Below are 23587 nucleotides of genomic sequence, written 5' to 3'. Positions count from 1 at the left end.
ATTTGGGGGTGATAAGTAGGTTCACTATTGATCGTGATGATGGTTTTATAGGTGTTTATGTATGTCAAAAATTGATCGTGATGATGGTTTTATAGGTGTTTATGTATGTCAAAAATTCATCAAATTTTACTGCCTAAAATACGTGCTGTTTATCATGTTAGTTATACTCCAATAAAACTATGAAAAAAGAGATGTAGAGAATGATTTTAAACTCCAATAAAGAAAAACAACCCAAACTACATTTATTCTACTTAAAAAATGTAAAAAAAAATATTTTTTAAGTGCAAGTTTGTACAGTTAGATGGAACAAAGTGATGTGAGTTTTTAACCAATAAAGCAGAGCTCATTAAACCTGGAGAACCTCAAAGAACCACCCCAAAGCTGCCCACTCCTGAAATATTAGCAAATTCTGAACCCTCTGCAGGCGAATGTATTCTCCCAATGAGTAGTTAGGATGCCACCATATTTTCTGGTGTATGCTTCAAACACTTTTGAAAATCTAACTTCTTTATATTTTATTATTTTCTTCTGATGATCTGGGCAGAGGATATTAATAATTGCATATTTGATGAACCAAAATCAAACTAACATGAACAACCGAGGATTGTACTCATGAAAATCACAGTCAGAAACTACTTACTTGGCTCTGAAAAATCTTCTCATTTAAAGGAAATTGTCTTAGCTTACCTGTTTTTGTCAGAGGGTGGTTGACTAGTTGCCGAATTACACTATTTTCTGATGATCTCAAAAGTAGCACAATATCAGTTGGAAGAGAGTCTCTATTTTTAGCTAAGAACCCAGTTGCATTATAGAGGACCTGTTGATAAATTATGCTATCATTATTACAATGAATATCACCATGAATTATCATCATCATTGTCATCATCATCATCATTATCATCATTAATATATTGACTGAGAGCTTACTCTGTGCTAAGTGACAGGTATACAAAGATTTATAAAGGTAGCCCCTTACGACTTGGTTGGAAAAGCAAACCTCTCCAGGTTTACAGTAAATTTTGTCATAAAATAATTTGTGTCTCACAGATTTTATCTGGGTTGAAATGATAAAAGAAGTTTGATTCCTCCCATTTATTATGTTGGAAATTTGGTGTTTCCTTTCTCTATTTGGAGGGTTGGGAGTAACATAGAGGAAGCACACTGGGGCCACCCAGACATTCTCATTTCTATGACAACTGATTCACCGCAGTAGATTGGCCATTATAGATTTTTGTCTTAGTAGTACTGTGGTCTAAGTACACAGTGCGTGTTTATGTTTCTGGCACTTCTAAATAACTAAGGCTTTCTAAAGATCAGTATAAACCAAAGATTTCTGCAGGATGATTCAATATGGTTATGGACTGAATTGTGTCCTTCCATACTTAGTATGTTGAATCCTAATCTCTAATGTGACTATGTTTGGAGATAAGGTCGTTATGGATGTATTTAAGGTTAAATGAGGTCATAAGGGTAGGGTCCTAATCCGATAGGGCTAATGTCTTTATAAGAAGAGAAAGACACACCAGAGATCTCTCTCTCTCTCTCTACCCCTCCATGTACACAGAGGAAAGGGATATGACAATACAGCAAGAAGGCAGGCCTGTCTGTAAACCAGGAAGAGAGGCTTCACAGACACCAACCCTACTGGAACCTTGGTCTTGAACTTTTAGTCTCCAGAACTGTAAAAATAAATGTCTGTTGGTTAAGCCTGCCTGTGGTATTTTTGTTATGTCAGCCCAAGCAGAATAAAACATTTATTAAAAACTGGATAAAACGACCATAGGCAATTCTTAATGGATGTTTTAAAGGAGGTTTCTTTGGAAAATCACATGCTAAAAATCATGAAAAAGGCTATAACTATAAATAGTTAGGGTACATTTTTTTTCAATGACAAAAATCTGTGGAATATTGAAGTTTGTGGAATATATTTCTAGTAAACTAGAACGTTCAAGATTCTGCATTATTTTATTTGATGTACTTCTAATTCATCGCATTCTTTCATGATTTTGGTATATCTTCTTAGTCCTCCAACATTTATAACGTCATTGTGAGGGAATGACCCGTTATCTTCTACAGAAGGGAAGGAAAGTATCCTCTGGGCTCTGAGCTTTGCTCTGGTGTGGGAATGGGTATCTGTCAACACGTAAACACTTCTTTGTCTAAATGCATAACAGTCCATTAACCAATTCCATCTATCTAGGTTAGCTCAGTTATCTGACCATATCTCCAGCCTGGTACCTCCTCTTGTTGGGAGGGAAGAGAGTCAAAGGCTGTAGTGGAGAGAGAAGCACCTAAGGTTTGAAAAAGGCAGTGTAGAGTAAAGGTTCCCAGCTACCATTAAAAGAAGAAAAAAGTAAGGGCCCATTGCCGGCCCATCTCACCCAAAGCCGGATGTCAAGATCAGAAGCTTGTCTCTTTCTTTTCTTGTTTTCCCTTAGTGTCTTAATAAAAATTCCTTTAGAATAACTATCACTTTTTGTTTGTTGAACTAAGAAAATGATTTTTTTTTTTTTTTTACCTGTTCAAGACAGATGTTAGAAGTGGATGTCTTGGAATAGAAACGGTTGACAAATGACAGGACAGATTGCAGGATGTTGGAGAGCAGAGTCAGGTAGGGCCAGACAGGGGCAGAAATGAATAGCTATCTCATTGTAATCATCTACAAATATTTTGGGCCATAATTTTCATGTTGATCTTTACCCTTATTATTCGATGAAAGACTAAAGAGAAACTCAGTTATAGTTCTTCAAAGTTCTTACCTTTCCTGCAAAATGGTGAATTCCAAAACTAAGTTCCATTCTTTTGGGCCTCCAGAAGTACTGTGATTTTAGGTTACTTTCAAATTTTTCTATAGAAAAAAAAAATTGAACTCCAATATCAAGCATGTAGGAGATCCTCAACAAATATTGACAGAATCATTTCTTTCACCATAAAATGGACAACATGCAGTCAAAAAAGAAAATTTTACATAATTAATATAAGCAGATTTGAAATATAATTATATATGGCAAAGGAAAACTCAAGATCATGAATTTTACCATTCCGTTATGATTTAGAGCAGTGGCTCTCAAACCTTAGCAAGCACTCTGTAGGGCCTATTAAAACACAGATTGCAGGATCCTGCTCCCAAGGTTTCTGACTCAGTAGGTCCGGAATGGGGTCCAAGAAGTTACACTGCTAGCAAGTTCTCAGGTGATGCTGATGTTCCCGGTTTGGAGACCACATTTTGAGAGGGAGGGAATGATTGGAGACTGACTAATCAGAGGTTCATGAAACACAGTCTGAAGTGAAGCCATGGGCCTAGAAATTGGGTGTTTTCTCTCTTCTCTATTAGAGGAACTATATTGTTGATTACATAAGAAACACGTTAAGATCATAAAGGCAGTTACTTTTTATGCCTTGTCTGAGAAGGAATGTTTAACATTAAAATCAAGTGACTGCTGTGAAGTGATTTCCCCCACAATCTTGAGGTTCTTTTTTTCCCCATTAGTATTGCCCAGTTACAGGAGAAAATCAATCAATCAGTGAGTCAGAAGGAAGCAACACCACTGATTGAATGGTAAGTAACAGACTCTATATCACCAAAAATAAATGAGAAAGTGAATCTAAATTTTCTGCAGGTTATTGATGGTACACAATGAATACCTCCTCCCACCAGGGAATATGGTGTTCCATAAAAAATGATTTTTTCAGATAGCCGAAATATGTTTTTTTTTTTTTTTAATTTAAGGAGCAGGAAATTTATTTTAACATTTATTTTAGATGATAATCTTTTAAATATAGTATACACATCTCTGCCTTCTCAAACAGAAAATCAATATGTTTAACATTTCTTTGATGACTCAGGATTATTATCACGAACATTTATTAAAGTACTGTAACTCAGAGATTATTAAGGTATTTGAGGCTATTTGCCTCTAATAGACAAATGACTAGAATGTCACAGATGAATTTATTTCTTCCCCATAAGCTAATTCTTTCCAAATACTTGAGCTATCCTTTTGCCCTGCCTTCCAATCTCTAATTTTGTGCTGGATAATTTCTAAGGACATTTCTGACACAAGATCTTATGGTTGGGGCTCTATTGTAAGGGAAAGGCCAACATCTAAATCTGTTTAACTTGTCACTAAATATTTCACCCTATGATAAACATTCACTGGTCCAGGTATTAGATCCAAAGCCTCTTCTTTAAAGTCAGGCAGGCTTTGTGACAGCTATTTTCTCCCAAATAATTAAAAATATTTTTTAATCATTCAGAATTACATGACTGTATCAGAAAATGATAGATATACTGGATGTAAGACTCACCTATGAGAGTCTGGTCAGTAGCCTTGGGAAATCTACTTTCTTCATCGAGTAGGGAGAGTAAACCCATTGGCTTCTGCAGAAACATGTCTAGGAGGGGCCTGTTATCTTCATATTCAATAACTCTGGCATCGACATCTTCATTTACATATTCATTCTGTAATGGGACATGATACATACAGAAAAATTCACTTTAAAAATTTGCTTGATTAATGGTAACTATATGTAAATAAAATTATTAAAAGAAAAAAATTCACCTAAAATTTTGTGAATATGTAGCTTTACAGTAATGACCTAAAATTCTACTTTACATGTATTATAATAAATTTTACCCTCTGACCTTGATCTGACACTGAAGGTGTCATTATATTTTTCTCTCCCTAGAAGTGCTAGTCCATTAAAGTCAACAAACACTGATTCTACTCAGGGCAGTAATGAAAAGTTTCTAGTCTCTATATTAGAATTACAGATTTCAAAATGCAAGAGAATGTGCTGTTAATAAGTAGTAATAAAATTATGCTCCAGAACTTATAGAACATTAATTAGGTATATCTTAGGTTACACTTCTCCCCATTTAAGCTTTTATCTAGGTCCAGTGATGAATCTTTCACAAACATTAACTTTTTGGTCATGATAACATTTACAGTTAGTAGAGGGACAGCTGGGAGTCACAGGAACACCAGTGGATTAAGAACTCAGAACTCAAAGGTTCATATGGGCTCTCCCACTTAACTAGCCATATAAGCCTTTGAAATTCTCATACTCTAGAAACTTCCATTTCCCATGTGCTCAATGGAGGTTACACTCTTCATCTAACAAAGTAAAAAGATCTGGTACATTGATAATCAACTGCTTTTGAGTATAAGATGCATAAGATAAAATCGATGAACAATAATCCCTGTATGATCATGATACCAGCACAACATGGGTGCTGATGATTTATCTTACAAAAGGGACATGAAGAATTATGCAAATATTTGTTTCTATGACTTTACCTTCATACTGTGTCCCTATTCCAGTGCCGCAGGCTCTAAGGACACGCATGACCTCTGAACGATGACTTGTAGCGATGCTTACATGTAGGGTACTTCCTATTCTCAGGTGAGATAGAAACTATTACTGGGGAAATGTGTCAGGTAACCACCGACTTGGGCAGTGTCCTGCCTGATTCACAAATTAAAATTATTCCAGGCTATTTTCATTTATGTATTTTATTTCAATATAGTTTATCATATTCTTTAATTCATTAAGTGTGTTTGTTAAACACCTTATAATAGGCACTGTGATGGGTGATAAAGAGATATTTAAGACAAACTCCCTGACTTCAGTGGATTTAAAATATAACTTGAGTGATAAGTTTAGTAAATAACTATTCAAAATGCAAGGTTAAGGTGTGACAGATAAATGCTATGCACCATTTAGTGAGATAATCATGCTAAGAGAAATAAGCCAGACAGAAATAGTTGAAAACCACATGATATCACTTATATGTGGGATATAAACCTAAAAGCAACAAATGAACAGGACAAACAGAGACTCATGGACTAGTGGTTACCAGAGGGTAGGGGAGAAGTAGATGGGGTAAAGGGGGGTCAAATATGTGGTGACAGAAAGAAATCTAACTATGGGAGGTGAACACACAGTGTAAATATATATATATATGCCTTACTGTTAAAGTGTATAGTGGAAACTTATTGAATTTCATTAACCACTGTCATCATAAAAAAAAAAAAATGCTATGCACCACGTATAACGAGAGTTCAGAGAAAGAGAATTTACTTCTGGCAACTTCATGGAGGAATGTAGCCAATGGTAGGTGGGGCATTTGATAAGTGAAAGTTTTAATCACTACTTTTGGAGCCTTATGAAATTGAAATCTCATTTCAAAGGTGTCAGCAGAAACGATATATGTATATTTTTAAATAAAACAAAATCTGATACATAAAAATGAGGCAGGACCTACTGGTCTAAAAGGTACATCGCCTGAAAGACATTTAGTTTATCTAGTATAAAAAAACATGGAAACGATGTCTTGAAGTTCCACAGCTTTGTCCTTTGAAGGTAACCTTGGGAGAAGTACGTAGACCTAGAATTACTTTACTATTAGACACATTATTCTGACAGCGTGTTGTAGCTTAATGGCAACTGCAAAGTTCAAAGGAGGTTTTGTATGTTTTATATAGAAAGCACACGAGGTTAAGGTCTAAATCAATGCATTTGTCATTTCTCTTTGGCAGTGTCAAAATCCACTGAACGCTTTTGTGGCAGGTCACGCAGAACAGAGATGAGTAACTTAGAAAACAATGAGATCTCTTTTAAGATACTTGCGAGTATTATGGACTTCAGGGAAACCAATGGAGAAAAAGATGCTATTACTCAGGATTTCTAAAGCATTTTTAGTAAAATGGCCATGACTAAAACAATGTTATATATTTTATAGCAGTGATGATCTCAAAATGCTTAGTTGTTATTAAGCATATGCAGAGAAATGAGCTCACATAACTCTTCAGAAAGTCCTCTGCTATGCCTATATATTAAAAATACATTTAAAGCAGATCAGTAGAGTTATAAACTGCAGTAAAGCTGAGCTGTTTAGCATATATAATCCCTACTCTGTTCAGATGGCCTGAATTCTCTTTTCAAAAAAGATGAATGATCATTTTGAGTGTATATGAAGAAGGCAATGGAAATCATAAGACCTGGACACGAGAAAACCTCACGGCGGAGGCAAATTCTCCCTTGTTTTTCACTGAATTTTGAGTGTGGGTTATTAAAGGACACAGTGGCAAGAAAGCCTGTGGGAGGGGCACCTCCACACCTGTGGCTTAGACAGCAAGCTTAAACATCTAGGGCCAAAGTGTCACCCCAGGAGAGAGTTCAGATGACTAAATTGAGTCCTCAGAGTCACATGGCAGCATGGAAAGGTGGTCACCACAGGCTGAGAGAGGCTTCAAGCTTCCACAGCAGATGGAAAATTAAACACAGATTGCTCAGCACAAGTTAATATCACAACATTTAGGTCTCCCATCTGCAGAGACCTTCCCTCATCTCCCAGACTGAATCGGCAACCCCTGTCCCTAACCAATCACTCTCTATTCCACCCAACCACGTGTATCTCTTTTATTTTTAAGGTTTAGTCCATTTTAAAAAATGGTTCTACTCATTTCAAGTCATGGGAGGAAGAATGAATGGGATTTCTGTCAAAAGAGGGTATTTGAAATTCACCTCATTGTGTGGTGGGCACGTCTGTTTAGGTCATTGTAGAAGATGTCACACACTGAAAGTCTTCAAATATTTGAGGCACACCTACTACGTGCATGTTTCGAGGTAGATGGGGCTTAGGAAAGTAGAAGTAAAGATGAAAAAGGCAGCGTCCCTGCTGTGCTCTCTCTGCCTTTCCATTCCAACCTGGAAGGAACAGCCTAGGAGTTCATTGCTTTTGTGTATTCTCTTTTCTAGTCATCCCATCGTCTGGTACTGTACTCTCCTGTTAGGCGGTCTCTGGTCGCTCCAGTTGCTATGGGTCTGTCACCACCCACATCTGCCTAGTGCTACTCTTCTCTCTAGTTTCCTTCTTTCCTGCCTGATGTTGATTCTCCTTGGCTTTTCAGATGAAAACACTGTCTCTCTCTTTCTTTCTTTTCCTCTCTCCCATCCTCTCTTGTTCCTCCCTTCTTTCCTTTCTGTTAAATAGAAGGAGCACCCTTTCCTTCTGCATGAGAGATTACTTTGTTTCTTCTCAACTTTGCTTATTTGTCTGTTCATAGAAGACAGGATAGGTATCGCAAGACCTGGATTCTGGTTCTGGCTTTGTCTGAGCAGCCTGTAGCCTTGGGCAGGTTTCTTCCGGTTCTAACATTTCAAAATGCCAAAACTGCCTGAAGGTGTTGTAAAACTTAATGAATAAATGTTCCATTGACAGAATATTTACAAAGGGAAAGAAGCCACAGAAACATATTGAGTCCCTGAAGTCTGTCTTTTAGTGAAAGAACTCCTACTCTCCAACTGCTCATATGAGTATATACATTTGTAGAAACATTTCTCGCAGTGGAAAGAAACCATTGAGAAGTTACTCATGCTAACCATTGACAAAAATCCTTTTCATCCTAAGAGGATGATTGTAAAGGCTGAAAATCTAGGATTTAGGGGTGAATTGAACATGTTTATTATAGTGAAAAAAAGAAACTTATGCCACTTTTTCTTTTGAAATAATTTGAAACAAATAAAAACTGCAATAGTACAAAGAACTCCCATGTTCCCTTTACCCAAATTTCCCAATTGCTAACATTTTCCCACATTTGCTTTATCATTTCTTTCTCTATAGACATATTATTTCTAGTAATAACATTATACTGAAGTAATTATTTTAAAAAGCTAAAAATGAAGAAAACTAAGTGGTAATATGCATGTGGTAAAACTCTGAACTCGATGTCAAGTAAAATTCATGATTTGAAATCTTTCTTCCTGTGTTTCTATTCAAAGCTGATCCCAGTGATCCTGTTGGTCTGTGGGAATATTGATCTTCCCTCACCTGAGATGACACAGGACATCGGTTCAGAATTTGATAAGTGACAATGAGAAAGTATTTCGTATAATTCCTAATAAAATGTACATGTTTTATTTCACATATATTAAATGAACTTTGGAGGAATTTTAAATAGTGCTCCCTAGAACAGCTTCTTTTTTCAGAAAAAGTTATATAATGCATGTTAAGATGAAAGTTCTAATTTTGTGTATATAGCTACTCTCGAAAACTCTCTAAAAGCCATAAAGGAGTTTACAAATTTATATTCCTTTGACAGGTATTGGCTTAGGAGGCATTTTAGTTAGGAATTCAGAAATCTAATTCTCCATATACCAATATCTCTTTCATGTCATGTTTAAATCTTTACCAAAAAAATGTTATTTCAGTCTGTCAATAGAATGCTCTAACCTCACATATAGAAAACTCCAGTGATTGTATGGATCTATGCTCCTAATTGTATATCTCATTGAAAATTATTATTTATTACAATTAAAAGATTTTAAAAAATGTTATCAAATTATCAAATGAGTACCACAAATTCCCACATCACATTCAGGGTGCTGATCCAAGTTCAGCGATGAAAGAGAAACAGATTGCGCAGCGAGGGATGAGGGGAGAGGCACAGGAGAAGGTGACACGTCCACAGCCAGGGGCTGCCCCACACACATCTAAGCATTTGCATATCAACTTCCATGGTCTCCCAGTATGTGAGAAGCTTAAGCAACCTTTGTGTGTGATCTCAAACAGCAACCCAAGTCTTGGCCAAGTGGTTAGAAAGAAGGATTTGTTGCATCAAAGGTTTCTTAAATGTATGTCTATTTTAATGCTTAAAGAAAATGCCTATGAAAATAAAAATAGCCTCTATCAGTTGAAAGCTAACGTAAGACAAAAGCTACCACCATAGCACACATATGGCTCAATAGGGAAGAAAGTTGGATATAAAATAAAAATTCATACTTTGCAAGCAAAACAATTTGAAGACACTTATAAGGGGTTTATTTTGAATTATCCACATTTTTTTTTATTCCATGACTGATTCTTTTTACTTTATGATGTAAAAGAGTTGAAAATGTAGATATTATATACTTGAATGAATTTCTGTTATTTTTGATTGCCACAGTTTATGTGTTGGAGCCCACATTCAAAACTCTCAAACGCTTTAATATTTAAGATACGAACAGCTGGGGATGAAAGTCATATACATCACTTTCCCCAGGCGACGCCAGAGCCATAATTGCAGTTATTGTTTCCATTATGTGCTGTAAATAGTTTCCTGCCCATAAAATGACTCCTGACTTTTAATTCTAAACCCATGGGTACATATAGAAATAATATATGTAATGGTTTATCCCTGTATACATAGAAATATTGATAGCTCACTTTAAAAATGAACTTTACTTCAGTTAATAGCCACAAAGATGAACTGCACTAATGGGTAAGAAAGCTTATCCTAGGTAGAAACAGGCATATAAGGAAGCAGAGTGCATCTTCAGGATTCTAGAACAATGCTTTGTAGTATCATCAAGGCCCTAAAGAACAATGGCATTTGTTCCAATTCAAATCATGCCCATGGGTGACTTCAATGGTTGGTGTGCATTCCCCTTGATCTGAAACATAAACTTGTAAGGAACAAGTCCATTTATTTTTTTAGTATGTTCTATACCATAATTATACCACAGTGCAAAATTAAAACACAGGACAAAAACTACCACTAAAGCACCAGCATGATTCAAATTTGAAGAAAATGTCAAGCTTTCTATCACATTTAATTACAGCTGAGCTCTCTTATACATGGAAGAAAACCGGAAAATGAAAAAAGCACCCCCTCCCCCAAATCTTGGCTAGATAATTATTGTGGAGATTCAGTATTGTGGGATTTTGCTGAAAGATGCCTCTTTTATTGTAAATAGAACAACTTGTTTGCTGTCCTTTAAGGTGCTAACTAAACACTTTTTGAAAAATATGAAAGTGTGCATCAGAATAACTCTACATGAATGTAACAGGGAAGGCTGGAATAGGAATACTCTATTTGTGGAGTGAATAATATTGAGAGAAAAATTACATACTTTTTCAGTTGCAACTCATTTAGAGGAGTTTGAGTTTGTTATTTTAAAAGATTACAACTATACTCCTCGTTGTTTATTTACGCGGTGGGGACCTAGAGTATCATCTAATGTTCAAACTATGGTTTTCAGATGCAAATTATCACTTTAAATTTTATTAAATTCAGTACATATAAAATGGTTGTTCTAGTGCTGGAAAAGTATGCAAGTTTCAAATATTATGAAATATCAAACACCAGAAAAATTTCAGGAACTATATACACAGTAGAAAAATAATACTACCATAGACCAGCTGTCTTAGATATTCTAAATATCTAGATAATAAGGAGAAAAAAAGGATACAAGTTCTGAATGTTCTCAGTTGGGTGTTGAGATTCTGAGGGACACAATTTATGTTCCTAGAAAAATAGGTGATAAGGAGAAAGGAGGCAGAGCTGATGGCAAGTTGAAAATGGGGTTCTAGGATTTAAAAACATGTTCAAAGTAATGATAAGCTGGAGGCCACCATTCCAAGAAACATGAAACTATCTACCCAGCAAACTGTGGATTAGGTCACTGTCATAAACTCACTAAAAATGTTTTTCTGTCATCTATGATTATTGTTTTAATGGAAAGTAACAGGAAAGTGACATTCAAAATACCTTCATGAAACCAGCTGTGCTAGAGTGTCCCAGTGTAAACTATATGTAAACTGAGCTTCAGCTGAATAAGGAAATGCTTTCGGCAATCCTATATTTTTGTTCCAATGTTGTAGGACTGTCAATAAAGATGTTTGTTGGTTTAAGTGAGACCAGAAGTTGTTTCATCAGGGAAGGTGCTGCCTCAGCTTGTGTCTTGCTCAGATTGGCCAGATCATTTGTATGTTCGTGGAATGAAGAACAGTATATCTTACTGATAAGAAACAATGCCGTTATTAAACAAAGGAGCTCTGTGTGAGGTCAAACCTGTGATTACATTTGGCCAAAAAAAGTGTGACCATGACTTTAATCAATGATTTGGCTTGCTAGCTGTTTCTCATTTATATAAATTAGTGTAAGTGTTCTCTATTTATCTGTGTAATACATACAGCCACAGGTAGCATTGATCAGTTACATTTCTTGCCTTCACAGGAAAGTGACAGTAAAAAAAAAAAAAACCCAGAAAACAAACGTGCACCCTCATGTTAAAATCAAGAGAATCACTGACTAATCCTGTGTCTACCAGATCACACATTCATCCCCGAACACTCAGCTGCCGATACTTAGTCCTTAATGTTATGAAGCAGGGGTTCTTGGGTCGTCACCTTAGGAAGGCTCTTAAAAGGATTGAGAACGTTCTTAATTCTTCAAAGTGCTTTGTATAATCCTGGATCCTAGTTAAATTTTTAATCTTTTGGGGTGGGGGCAATTTTGAGTTGTTTTGTCTTAAAAGCCTCTCAAGGATATTTGAAAAGGGCCTTATAGAACAGCTTCACTTGTAGCAAACCCAAAGACAAAAGAATTAGGAGCATTAGAATCATAGATGAAATTCAAGACTATCAATCAAAGTGAATTGCAAATTGTAACATTCCGTAAAAAGTGATAAGCAAGTAATTATTGAAAGAAAGTTCTATATATTGTTTTAAAGGCTAATTCCGATAACACTAGGTTCTCACCTCAACTCTCAGAAGAGAAAAATAACAGAGGTATACCAATAGAAGCTGTTAAATAACCAGATGGGAAATACAGGAAAATGCACCTGGTTCTATGAAGCAGGTAATGCTAATAAATCTCTATCAAAAAGTCCAAACCAAAAAAATTTACTTGTTTCAATCTCTGGCTAGAAGGGATTCTGTGAGCACTGTGAGGCAATTAAGCAAGATGACCTTAATTTAATAAATATTTATTGAGCACTTGCTATATGCCGGGCTCTGAAGATAAAAAAGAGAAAAAAATTAAGACACAATCTTTGACTTCAGAGTATTTATATCCTAGTGAGAAAGGCAAAAATGTAAACCAGATTGCTCTGTCAAATATATTTATTGGAGCACAGAGGAGGGAGGGAGATGAACAAGTATCACTGATTTTATGGATTTCAGTAATGAGAAATGAAATATAACATTTTTGGGTCGAGAAAGTGGATGGAGAGGCCATTCACTGAGAAAGAAGACAGTGAGAGGGAGAGATGATATGTTCTATTCTGGATAAAGTTCTGGAAGCTGTCCTAAGTGGAGGCCAGGAGTTCAGACAGATGGGTGGGTTGAAGATCAGGACTTGAACATCACTTGTTTGGAGAAGATGGCTGAAATAATGGAAAGAGATCATCTCTCCTAGTGAGTATGAAAGGATTGTCAAAGATCAAACTCTTTTCGGGAGCTGGCATTTAGGCCAGTAATTCTCAACATTGGCTAAACACTGGACTACACTGGGAAGCTTAAAAAATATTGGTGCCGGGGTCTCATTTCAAGAGATCTGATTTAATTGGTCTGGGGCAGGGTCTGGGCACTGGAATTTTACGAAGATCCCCAAGAGATTCTAAAATGCATCCAGGGTTGAGAACCGTTGTTTTAGGGGATGTTGCAGGAAGAGTAAAGAAACCATCAAAGAGGAAGCTCAACAGAAAGATGGCTGTGGGGATGCGAAAGGAGGGGTTTTCCCGAAACGGAAATGTGTTAACAGGGTTGAAAATTACAGAAAGGCTAATAATGTGGTGACTAAAATGTTTCTGATACTAATGACCGATGAGATTAGGAAGTGTAGTTCTGGTGGAGTGGAGAGGTCAGAGCCAGATGCCGTGGACTCATTGCACCTGGTGGGGAAGAAATCAATGCAATGCAATGAATATTGGGAATATGTTTTCAAGGAGCTTGGCTGTGAAGGGAAGAGAGAGGACCTCGGCTACAGAGACAAGCCAGGTGGAGAAGGGTTTTTATTTTGAAAGATTTTAAAGAGATTTTATCATATCATAATAGGAGGCTAAGGGACGGCACTAATGGAGAGCAATGGAAAAGGGGGCAAGAATGGGTGGAGGGAGAGAGAGAGAGACAGTAAATATTTGACAGAACAAGATCCTGCGGTAGGTACGAGCTGGGAAAACACAGATAAAATCTTAAATTTATGTCCTTTTTTTTTTGGTCTAAGACATATAAAGATCTAAGCATTTTCTTTTGTGACCACTGTTTTCAAAATGCAATTTCAAAGTTAATTCTCAATAAGCCTAAATATTTTAAATCAAAAAAAGTTCATGTACTTCTAATTTATCTCAAATTTAAATAAAAACTCCAGTTGTAATCAGTAAACACAAACCAATTTAATGTTATTTAAAGGAGACAAATGACATATTGACTATGACTATTTCTTTTAGACTTGATAAAGTATTTTAAGTAGTCTTATTACTACAGTTTTGCCAAATGCAATTCAAGTAAGTCCCTGATTTTTCTCTAAGGAAGGATATTTTTGAAGCTGAATCATAAATTACACATTGTACCCTGACAAAATTACCGTTTCATGGCATTTGCATCAAACCCATTATCTTGTGTTGTTGCCTAGTTACTGGAATTCTGAAGTTTAACGCATTTTAGATGGATATTTAAATTTCAAACAGAATTTCAGCAATGCAGTCTGCAGAAAGAGAAACAGCTGGATGCATCTTTTTACTTAAATTTCCAAAGGCAACTTCTTTCTCTGCAAGGGCTCGGGCTTGCTAAGTTTTGGAGAAGGGTGCAATCAACATCACATATCAAGACACACTTAATTCATATCAGTTTTTTGGTCTGTTTTTGTTTTTACTATGGGAATGGAGGAAAAATTCCCTTTTTGTCTTTATTAAATGTTTAAGGCTTTAAACCTATGATTTAGGTCCTGTTTCATTAGTATAATTCTGATTATAACATACACATGCATGCATCTTTATAGTATATACAGACTTACCTGTTCCCATGCGAACACGTGTTGATTGAAATAATACTGAATTTGTTCATTTGCAATGTTAATGCACAGCTGCTCAAAGGAATTTTTTTTGAAATTTTCAAAGCCAAATATATCCAGAATGCCAATGCTCAGTTCATCACCATTCCCACTGGAAAATTAGAGAGGCATTATTTTGGAGTCCTGTTTCCTTCCTTCCTTTTTAATATGGAACACTTCACGAATTGTGTGTCACCCTTGCGCAAGGGCTATGCTAATCTTCTCTGTACTGTTCCAATTTTAGTATGTGTGCTGCTGCAGTGAGTACCCTGTTTATTTTCTTAAGAGGTAATGTAAAGCAGGGCATCTCAGGAAACATGTTTTGATTTAGCTAAGAAACTACTAAGCATACACACTTAAGAGTGAAAGTTTTAATTTAAAAAGTTTCCCTTTATAGAACATAAACATAAATTACGCAGCATCGATTTTAATATGTAGATGGTCAATATTTTTCTTGCACTACGGAAACCGTTTCTATACTATCTTATATACTTGAACAAAAGAAACTTCTTTCCTATGGGTTTACTAGAAGATCACAGCTCTGAGTGATTAATGATTCATAAGGAAAACCCGGCTAAGCACTCAGAACACAGCAGAAATATGTTCGGTAAAAACCATATTGGAAAAGCACAAATTCTGTCAAAGAGTATATGTAGTCTTTAATTTTAGGACAACAATTAAAACATCTTGCTAAAAATATTTTAATTATTTTTAAGAATCCTTATTTATTATTGGGTCATTCACTCAATTTTTTAATATAGAAGAAATGGTAACCTGAAGGAAGATATAAATATATGTGGATTGATTTTATAATTAAATATTTTAAAATACAATTAAATATTATTTTATAATTACATATTCCAAATGCATTCTTTCATGTTCCTCCAGAATGGTTACCTCAGCTCACTAAAGGTTAGATACGTGGCCCAAAAGTTTGTCTTCCCCCAAGGAATGCATGCATTGCCAAGTTCTTTTCATGTGAATTTAAAAAGGGAAGTACAAATATTTCTCTTGGTGTTTACCATTTACATAACTATGTTACTCTTAGTGTTGTGTGAGGCAGTGATTTGTAAATGACAGCCGGCAACTGCATGCTAGGAACTGAAGAAGGATGCTCTCCATAATGGGAGGAACTGACTGATTTTAGAACACAGAGATACAGAACACTTTGAATATGTGATGAGACTGACAAAAGGAAAGCTATCCTATTGAAAGTTCCTCTTTTGAGTAGTAAGTGTAATTTTATGTGGTTATACGAGGCAAAGTGATTAAGTTAACATTTATGCTGCTTCAGTCAAAATGATTATTCTTTTAGCATCTATTTATCCCAAAGAGTCTCACAGACATAAATATTCAACTTGTATAATAATATATTAAGGGGAGGACCTAAGAGATAATCTAATTCAAGGATTCTCAAACTAGGATCTGTTAATGGCCTTCGATGGTCTGAAATCACAATCGTGTGCAATATTTTGGTGGATATGTGTCAATACATACTTTTTTTTTTTTTATTTTGGAGTGAAGGACATTATTTTCAAGAGGTTCTTAAAAGGCTCCAAGATACTTACCAACAATTGGACTTGTCATTCCATGCCCTCACTTAATAGCTGAGGAGGAAGAGACTCAAGAGAAATGCGGGAACTTGCCCAGGGCCACACAACCAGTTGGTGGCAAAGCCTGACACAGAAGTCGGGCTCTCCAAAATCTTAGTGTAAATCTAGAACAGTTTGAACTAAATGATTACGATGGCCTCGTTTTAATATTTTAAACTTTTTGTAAAAAAATTTAAAAGTCTAAGATTTGGATAGTTTTCACTAGTGTATGGGAAGGAAAGTCGCCATGTAGCAGGTCGGCTATAGAGGAATTTTCAAAAGATCACCTGTTGAGAAGTCATACTCTTCTAGGTACCATTTGGTGCCAAACATGCAGATGATAACTAACGAAATGAGGCAAATTTCTGAATAGCAAGCTTACATTCTGTGGAAGATATAGATGTTAAAAATTTTTTGAATTTTTTCATTTTCATCTGAAAGCTTGGCATCATATAGATGGCCACACATGAACATACAAACTATTTCACCATTAAATTTTAATATGCAAATTGGATTGTGATTGGCAGATCCAGTCAGATGGTATAGTTGCTATGAAGTAAAGAAGCAATTCTGAGTGGATAATTTTGACTGGATAATAGTATGGTGTGGTATGTATTTTAGTGGAAAAATAACAATGACTTGCATGCCTGAAATGTGTATAAAATGGTCTTTTATGTTTAGTAAGCAAGCATGAATGAGGTGATCTAAAGATAGATGTCCATCTTTTTTTTAATATACAAATTTCTAAAGATTGTATAATTTATGGCATAGCAAAACTTCTTATGTAAATGTAAGGACTTAAATCTTGTGCAATCCCTGGCATCTTTATTTCTAAGATGAAGTACCAGGTAGGCATAGAGTTATGTTCAGATAACACCATTCTTCATATCCTGGACCTTCCATTTACTAGTTATTTGGAGCATTTCTGAACCAAATTTCAGTGGAGGCCAGAACACCTACCTTTACGGGATTATAGTAAGAGCTAAAGTATAAGAAAAAGTTTTCCTTTGCCTTCAAGATTTAATTCAAATCCTCGAAACAAAAACTAAAACTGCCGAATTGACACTTTATACAAGTATAAAATGGTATATACTTCACAGTACACCTTCTAATTAAAAGACATATAAATTGATAGGAAGAGGTCACCTTAAAAATTCACTTTCTATTATGTTTATTTATGTTGCTATAGTTTTCATGTTCCAACAATTAAAAGAATTTTTAGCTACAGGGCACAGTGAAGTGGTACTATTAGGAAATAAAGCAGATCTACTAAAATATAACTTTCATAAATTAAATGATACCAATTAGAAACATCTTCAAAGGGACTCTGAGCGGGGGAGGTTGATAAGAGTAAAGGGGGTCAAAATATGGTGACAGATGGAAATTTAACTTTGGGTAGTGAACACGTAACGCAATATACATATGATGTATTATTGAATTTTGAACACTTAAAACCTATATGATTTTATTAACCAATGTCACCCCAATAAATTTAACTTAAAAAAATATAAAATAGATTGACATCATCTGACATTTGGGAAAAAGTGTTTCTATAAAAATTTTTACCTTGGTGATGTGTCATCCTTCAACAGGTTGTTAATGCGATTGACTATCCAGCTAAAGAGACGGCCATATAAAGTTTTAGCCATAGCATCTCTGACATCAATAGCTTTTTCTACAGTATTGGGTTGTATAATGGTTTCTCCTCTAGTGACCACACAGTGGGAGGTGAGAGCTTCTTGTAGCTCATCTGGCTGAATGCAAAGCAAAGAAGCAGCTAAAAAAGAAACAGATCTGTTGTTAGAAGATATTATAGCAGTGAAGTAACTTCCCAGAGAATAAAAATGTCTTAACTGACCTTCTTCAAACGCCATGAAATCAATATGTGAATATTTTGTAAAGTAAAATTCAGTTATTGTTTAATAATCTTGACCATTTGTCACTATCTATCTCTACTGGCCAACTGTGGGCTGCTATAAAATATAGCATGGCACAAAGCAAAGTGGCTGACAGAGTGAAACGTCTGTACACGCGAGTGGTTGTTATGTGATGCCAACATGATTTCACTGAATTATGTTGAGTAATTTAAGACATAGTGAATAGATAGCATAATTTGGATACACATTTTCAAAATGTAAAAATTAATTGGAAGGTAACGTAGACTTTAGGGATATACCCAAATGAATGCATTTTATGTACCTTCTGCAGTATAAAAGAACAGAAAAAGACATTCATATTCAACCCAAAGAACATAAACCTATCCTGACATTCATATACCTTTTACCATACTCCCTTTTAGTTACATATTTCTTTGCTAAATTTTGTTAGAACTTGATGGCCAAATAAACATTATTTAGTTTTTAATGATAATTATTCATCATAGTTTGGTTCATACCTACAACATGCCTTTATTCATACCTACAACATGTCTTTATTGCAATTCATTCTGTTAGCTGTTGATAATTCTCCTAATTATGATCAGATGGTGAGATTTGAATCTTATCTTTGGAGTCTTCTGGTTATTCCTTCCACTTCTGATAATCTAATATCTTATGTGCCAATTAAGTTTTTTTAATACATGAAAAATTAGGACAGGTTTCCAGGTCCACGCCAATCATTACATGCTAATCTCAGACATTCATTCTGCTGCATTGCCAAGCTGGTTCCAGAGACAGTGGGATGGAAATAACAAGGACCTGGGACAGGTCCAGCCCAGGATGGGTTGGCATTTGGCCCGATGAAAATTACCCTAAAACATCTCATTTTGTTGCTGAGCAAGTATAAATCAGAAAAAATATACAAATAAAAATTTATATCATGCAATTATCCTTATGTGACACAAACAGTATGTCATTCGACTCTCTTTAAGAGTTCAGTTGTGAATGGAAGAGAACAGAACTCACAGTTCTCCAGCGCAGCATGATTGGGAATGTGGCTCTTGTCAGTCTGGAATTCAGTTGCCACAGAAGAAAACTCAATGTTTCCCACATTCAAGATGGCAGCGAGAATACTGTATATACTTCCGAGTTGCTGAAAGACAGCACAGAAATGTTAGCATCATTCTTCTGTTGAGTAGAGCAGTGACTGCAGCTGGGAACAATCTGGGGAAGAATCCTTAGGCTCTAGAATAAGACGGTCACCCTGCAGACTTTGACGTCAGACTAAGGACCCAGGTAGGCAAGGTTCCAGAGAAGCAGGGGCTTACGATTTTATCTTAAGAGGTGAGCATGGTGCCTGTTACCCAGGGAGTGCTAAAAATATTTTATGAATGCAAATATGAATACAAAGCAGAAATGAGGAGCTCCCCTCAGGGGAGCAGAAATATCTAATTCATTAGGCCACAGAGAAATCTCTCCATGTGAAACTTAACTTCGGAACTTAATGTGGTTGTTTCCATATGCGCATCTTTCTTGAGGTCATCTTAAAAGAGAGGTTGTACATGTGGAGAAAGGATAGCTAAAGAAGAAAACTCAAAAGATCCCAGCACTAAAATCAAAAGACATGTGTGGTTTAAGACTAGGCATGAGAACTTTGGACTAAAGCCTAGAGTTTACAGTAATTGCTTTTTTTTTTTTTAATCACAAAATCCTAAATGGTACAGTGAGGAACAGGAAAGATAAAATCCTTTATTGTTTTCTCATTTTGCTGCATTTATTTTAGCCCGGCACCTATACGTAACAAAAAATGATTATTTTACCCACTCCCACATTCTGAGTCAAGATAAATGCTGGAGATGAAAAACATCTTCAGGGATATTTATTCATTCATATATAACATGCATGTTAAATAAATATATAAATATATTTGTTGAATGAATCCTCACCAGCATTGGGTGTCAGTGTTTTGAATCTTGCTCATTCTAATAGGCGTGTAGTGGGATCTCATTGTTGTTATAGTTTCTTATGTAAAAAACAACATTTCTGCTTCTGAACTTAAAGATCCTGAAGATAAAGATCTACGGCTGGTCCACAGGCCCTGTTTAATATCTAGCCCATTGCTTTCTCATGTTTGGCGATGACTCAAATGTCGTAATGAATGAATAAGTATGCTTTTTATGGTAGATTATGAATATCGTGGTGTCCAGGGAAAGTAGAATGAATATGTCACCTTATAGCTCATTATAAAATATAGGATGTATCTGATTTACAAAACATTATATTCAAAAAGTGTCTTTGTAAGTGACTTTGGGACATGAAGTATAATGCTGTAGTATAAAACACCTTCCTCCTTGTTGGCTTTGTCAGCCTCAATGTGTAACTTGCTCCAAAGCTAAATGGAACATTTCCTTAGTTGAGCCCACCATAATTCACAATCTAACCAAAACAGTGCACCTTTGTAATAAAAAGATAGAAAATAATATTATCGAATTATGTTTTTTAAATGATAAATGAAATAGACTATATCCTCAAACAAATAGATACGTAATTTAAGACGAATAATTATACCTGAACATATTATAATATCAGACTGAAAACAACCCTGAAAATAAGAATATGTCCCCATGGGCTTGAATTCTGACACTTGAGGAAAAGCAGTTTTTTAAGGAGAAAATGAGAGAGTTTTGTATAGATTCTAAAAGAGATTCTGTGAACATTCAAGTGCAATAGTAATCGATGGCTCTGATCCTATTTTATGTTTAATTTAATTAAAAAATATTTTTTTCTTGATATGGGTGTTACTGATATAATGAGTTTAAAACTATAGCCTTTGAGCCTGGAGTTATAAAAAGAATGCAGAATTCAGTCATAAGGTATGGGGATTGGTTGAATCCAAGGAAATAGTGAACATATGGTTTATGGTTTCCCGATGACAACAGCAGAGAGAGCACAGCTCGAGAATATATTCAGATCTGTGGTTTGAATCAATCATACTGGAACAGCGTTTCTCAATCAGAGACCACTTTGCCCTGAGGGGTCATTTGGCAATGGCTGGAGACAGTTTTGGTTGTCACAGATGGGGCTGGGGTGTTACTGGCATCTAGTGGGTTGTGGCCAGAAATGCAGCTAAAGCTCCCACAATGCATAGGACAGCCGCCCCCCCCGCCCCGACGACAAAGAATTATCCAGCTTCAAATGTATGTAGTGTCAAGATTGAGAGACCCTGTCCTAGAGACATGCAGGACCTAGGTCCCAGACAAAGTCTTAAATTCTCTCTCTCTCGAAGATGACTCTGAACTTTCAGCCTTAGCTCGCAACCCTAGGAAAACATAAGAATAGAGGTATTGAAGTAAATCGAATCTACAGTATTGATTGTGGGCTGAATATGTGCCTCCCGAAATTCATGTTAAAGTCCTGACTCCTTAGAATGTGACCTTATTTGGACACAGGATCATTGCAAATGTAATTAGTTAAGATAAGGTCATACTGGAGTAGGATGGGCCCCTGAATCTAGTAATGAATGATGTCCTTCTAAAAGAACATGTGAAGAGACAGACAGACACACACACACACGGAAAATACCACGTCAAGAAGAAGAGGGAAATCAGGGTGATACACGCGCAATCCAAGGAACACCAATAATGGCCAGGGGACCACCAGAAAACAGGAGAGAGGCGTGAAACAGATTCTCCCCACAGCCCTCAGAAGAATGCAATCTTGCCTCTGACTTCTAGGCTCTGGAACCGTGTGGGAATAAATTTCTGTTGCTTAAGCCACCCAATTTGTGGTACTTTGTTAACGGCAGTTCTAGCGAACGAGTACAGTATTTAAGCCACCCAATTTGTGGTACTTTGTTATGGCAGTTCTAGCGAACGAGTACAGCAACAATGCTTTTTTGTTAAATTTATGAATAAGACATGTAATCTTGTGACAATCAACGTGTTTATTCTTAAACGTTTAAAACTTTGAAGGTAACGTTAGACACAAAGCAAAAAATCTGACAATTAGTCTTGTGACTTGAATCTAAATGCTTATCTGATAATACACATGATTCTTATTTGAAAAGCATAACATAATTTGAGTGCAAATCATATTCAAAGGTATAAGATGACTTGATCTATATTAATAATTTTAAATTATTAGATTTTCATGGCTAATAAGTCTAAGTGCTTAAGAAGATTTAGTTATATGATTAGAAAGTTTGGAAAGTGCTTACCAGTCCTTATAAGCCTGTGTGTCAGTCAGTTGCAATATTTGAAAGACAGGGAAGTACTAAATTTTTATATAGTTTCAGGTGTTTGAAGACATATTTTTTTTCATTAAAAATTTTTTTTTAGGTGAGGCAACTCTTGGTTGATCTCACAGATTGCAAGGACCTGGTCAACTTACAATCCCTTGTTTTTTATTTTTTACGCCTACAGCACCTGGTCTTCCTAGGTGGTCTCCCATCCAAGTACTAACCAGGCCCGACCCTGCTTAGCTTTCGAGATCAGATGGAATCGGGCTTGTTCAGGGTGGCATGACCATAGATTTGAAAAAAACTTAATTGTATCTGTTTAGGGCATTTTAAAGCTACATTTATGAGTTAAGTGAAGAAAGTTGACTGAAAGTTATTTCTATTCTTACACAAAGATTGATAAATTAAGAAATTGAAAAAAAAAGGTGTAAAGAGAATGAGAAGCCAAAACACAGTGTAAGAGAAAATATTTGCAAAAGACACATCTGATCAAGAACTGTTGTCATATATATACATATATATATATGCATATATCCAATATATACATATATATGTGTGTATATATTGGATATATGTAATGAACTTTTAAAACTCAACGATTAAAAAAAATGATTAAAAAGTGGGCCAAAGATCTTAACAGACACCTCACCAAAGAAGATACGTAGATGGCAAAGAAGATTATGAATAGATGCTCCACAACATATGTTATCAGAGAGATGCAAATTTAAACCATAATGAGATACCACTACACACCTATTAGAATGTCCCAAATACCAAACACTGACAATATCAAATGCTGGTGAGGATATGAAGCAACAAGAATTCTCATTTACTGCTGGTGGAAACGTAACATAACACTGAGGTTACGGCCATACTGAAGACAGTTTGGGGATTTCTTACAAAACTAAACATACTCTTATCATATGATGTAGCAATTGAGGTCCTTGGTATTTACCCAAAGGGGATGAAAATTGATGTCCATACAAACACCTGTGCATAGATGTTTGTAGCAGCTTTATTCATAATTGCCAAAATTTGAAGCGACCAAGATGTCCTTTAGTAGGT

The 23587-nt window shown here is 35.7% G+C and overlaps 1 protein-coding gene, 1 non-coding gene and 1 pseudogene across 2 annotated transcripts in view; all 3 read right to left on the bottom strand.

Moving 5' to 3' along the window:
* MYO3A (myosin IIIA) overlaps positions 1-23587 on the bottom strand; it is a 185990-nt gene that overhangs the window by 53030 nt on the left and 109373 nt on the right. The window contains exons 18-23 of the mRNA XM_015585601.2: positions 19312-19438; positions 17975-18185; positions 14781-14928; positions 4309-4462; positions 2760-2848; positions 688-817 (exon numbers count right to left, since the gene is read on the bottom strand). Coding sequence (XP_015441087.1) covers positions 688-817; positions 2760-2848; positions 4309-4462; positions 14781-14928; positions 17975-18185; positions 19312-19438 — 859 coding nt within the window. The remainder of the gene's footprint in view (positions 1-687; positions 818-2759; positions 2849-4308; positions 4463-14780; positions 14929-17974; positions 18186-19311; positions 19439-23587) is intronic.
* On the bottom strand, positions 14979-15084 carry LOC112475715. Its single transcript, XR_003044832.1, has one exon. It is a non-coding gene; the product is annotated as a U6 spliceosomal RNA (small nuclear RNA).
* LOC112475728 lies at positions 22698-22816 on the bottom strand (annotated as a pseudogene).

This window comes from Pteropus alecto, unplaced genomic scaffold, assembly GCF_000325575.1.
Source record: "Pteropus alecto unplaced genomic scaffold, ASM32557v1 scaffold11, whole genome shotgun sequence".
Lineage (NCBI taxonomy): Eukaryota > Metazoa > Chordata > Mammalia > Chiroptera > Pteropodidae > Pteropus > Pteropus alecto.
The sequence above is the reverse complement of the archived record's forward strand: the minus strand, read 5'-3'. Positions and strand labels throughout refer to the sequence as shown.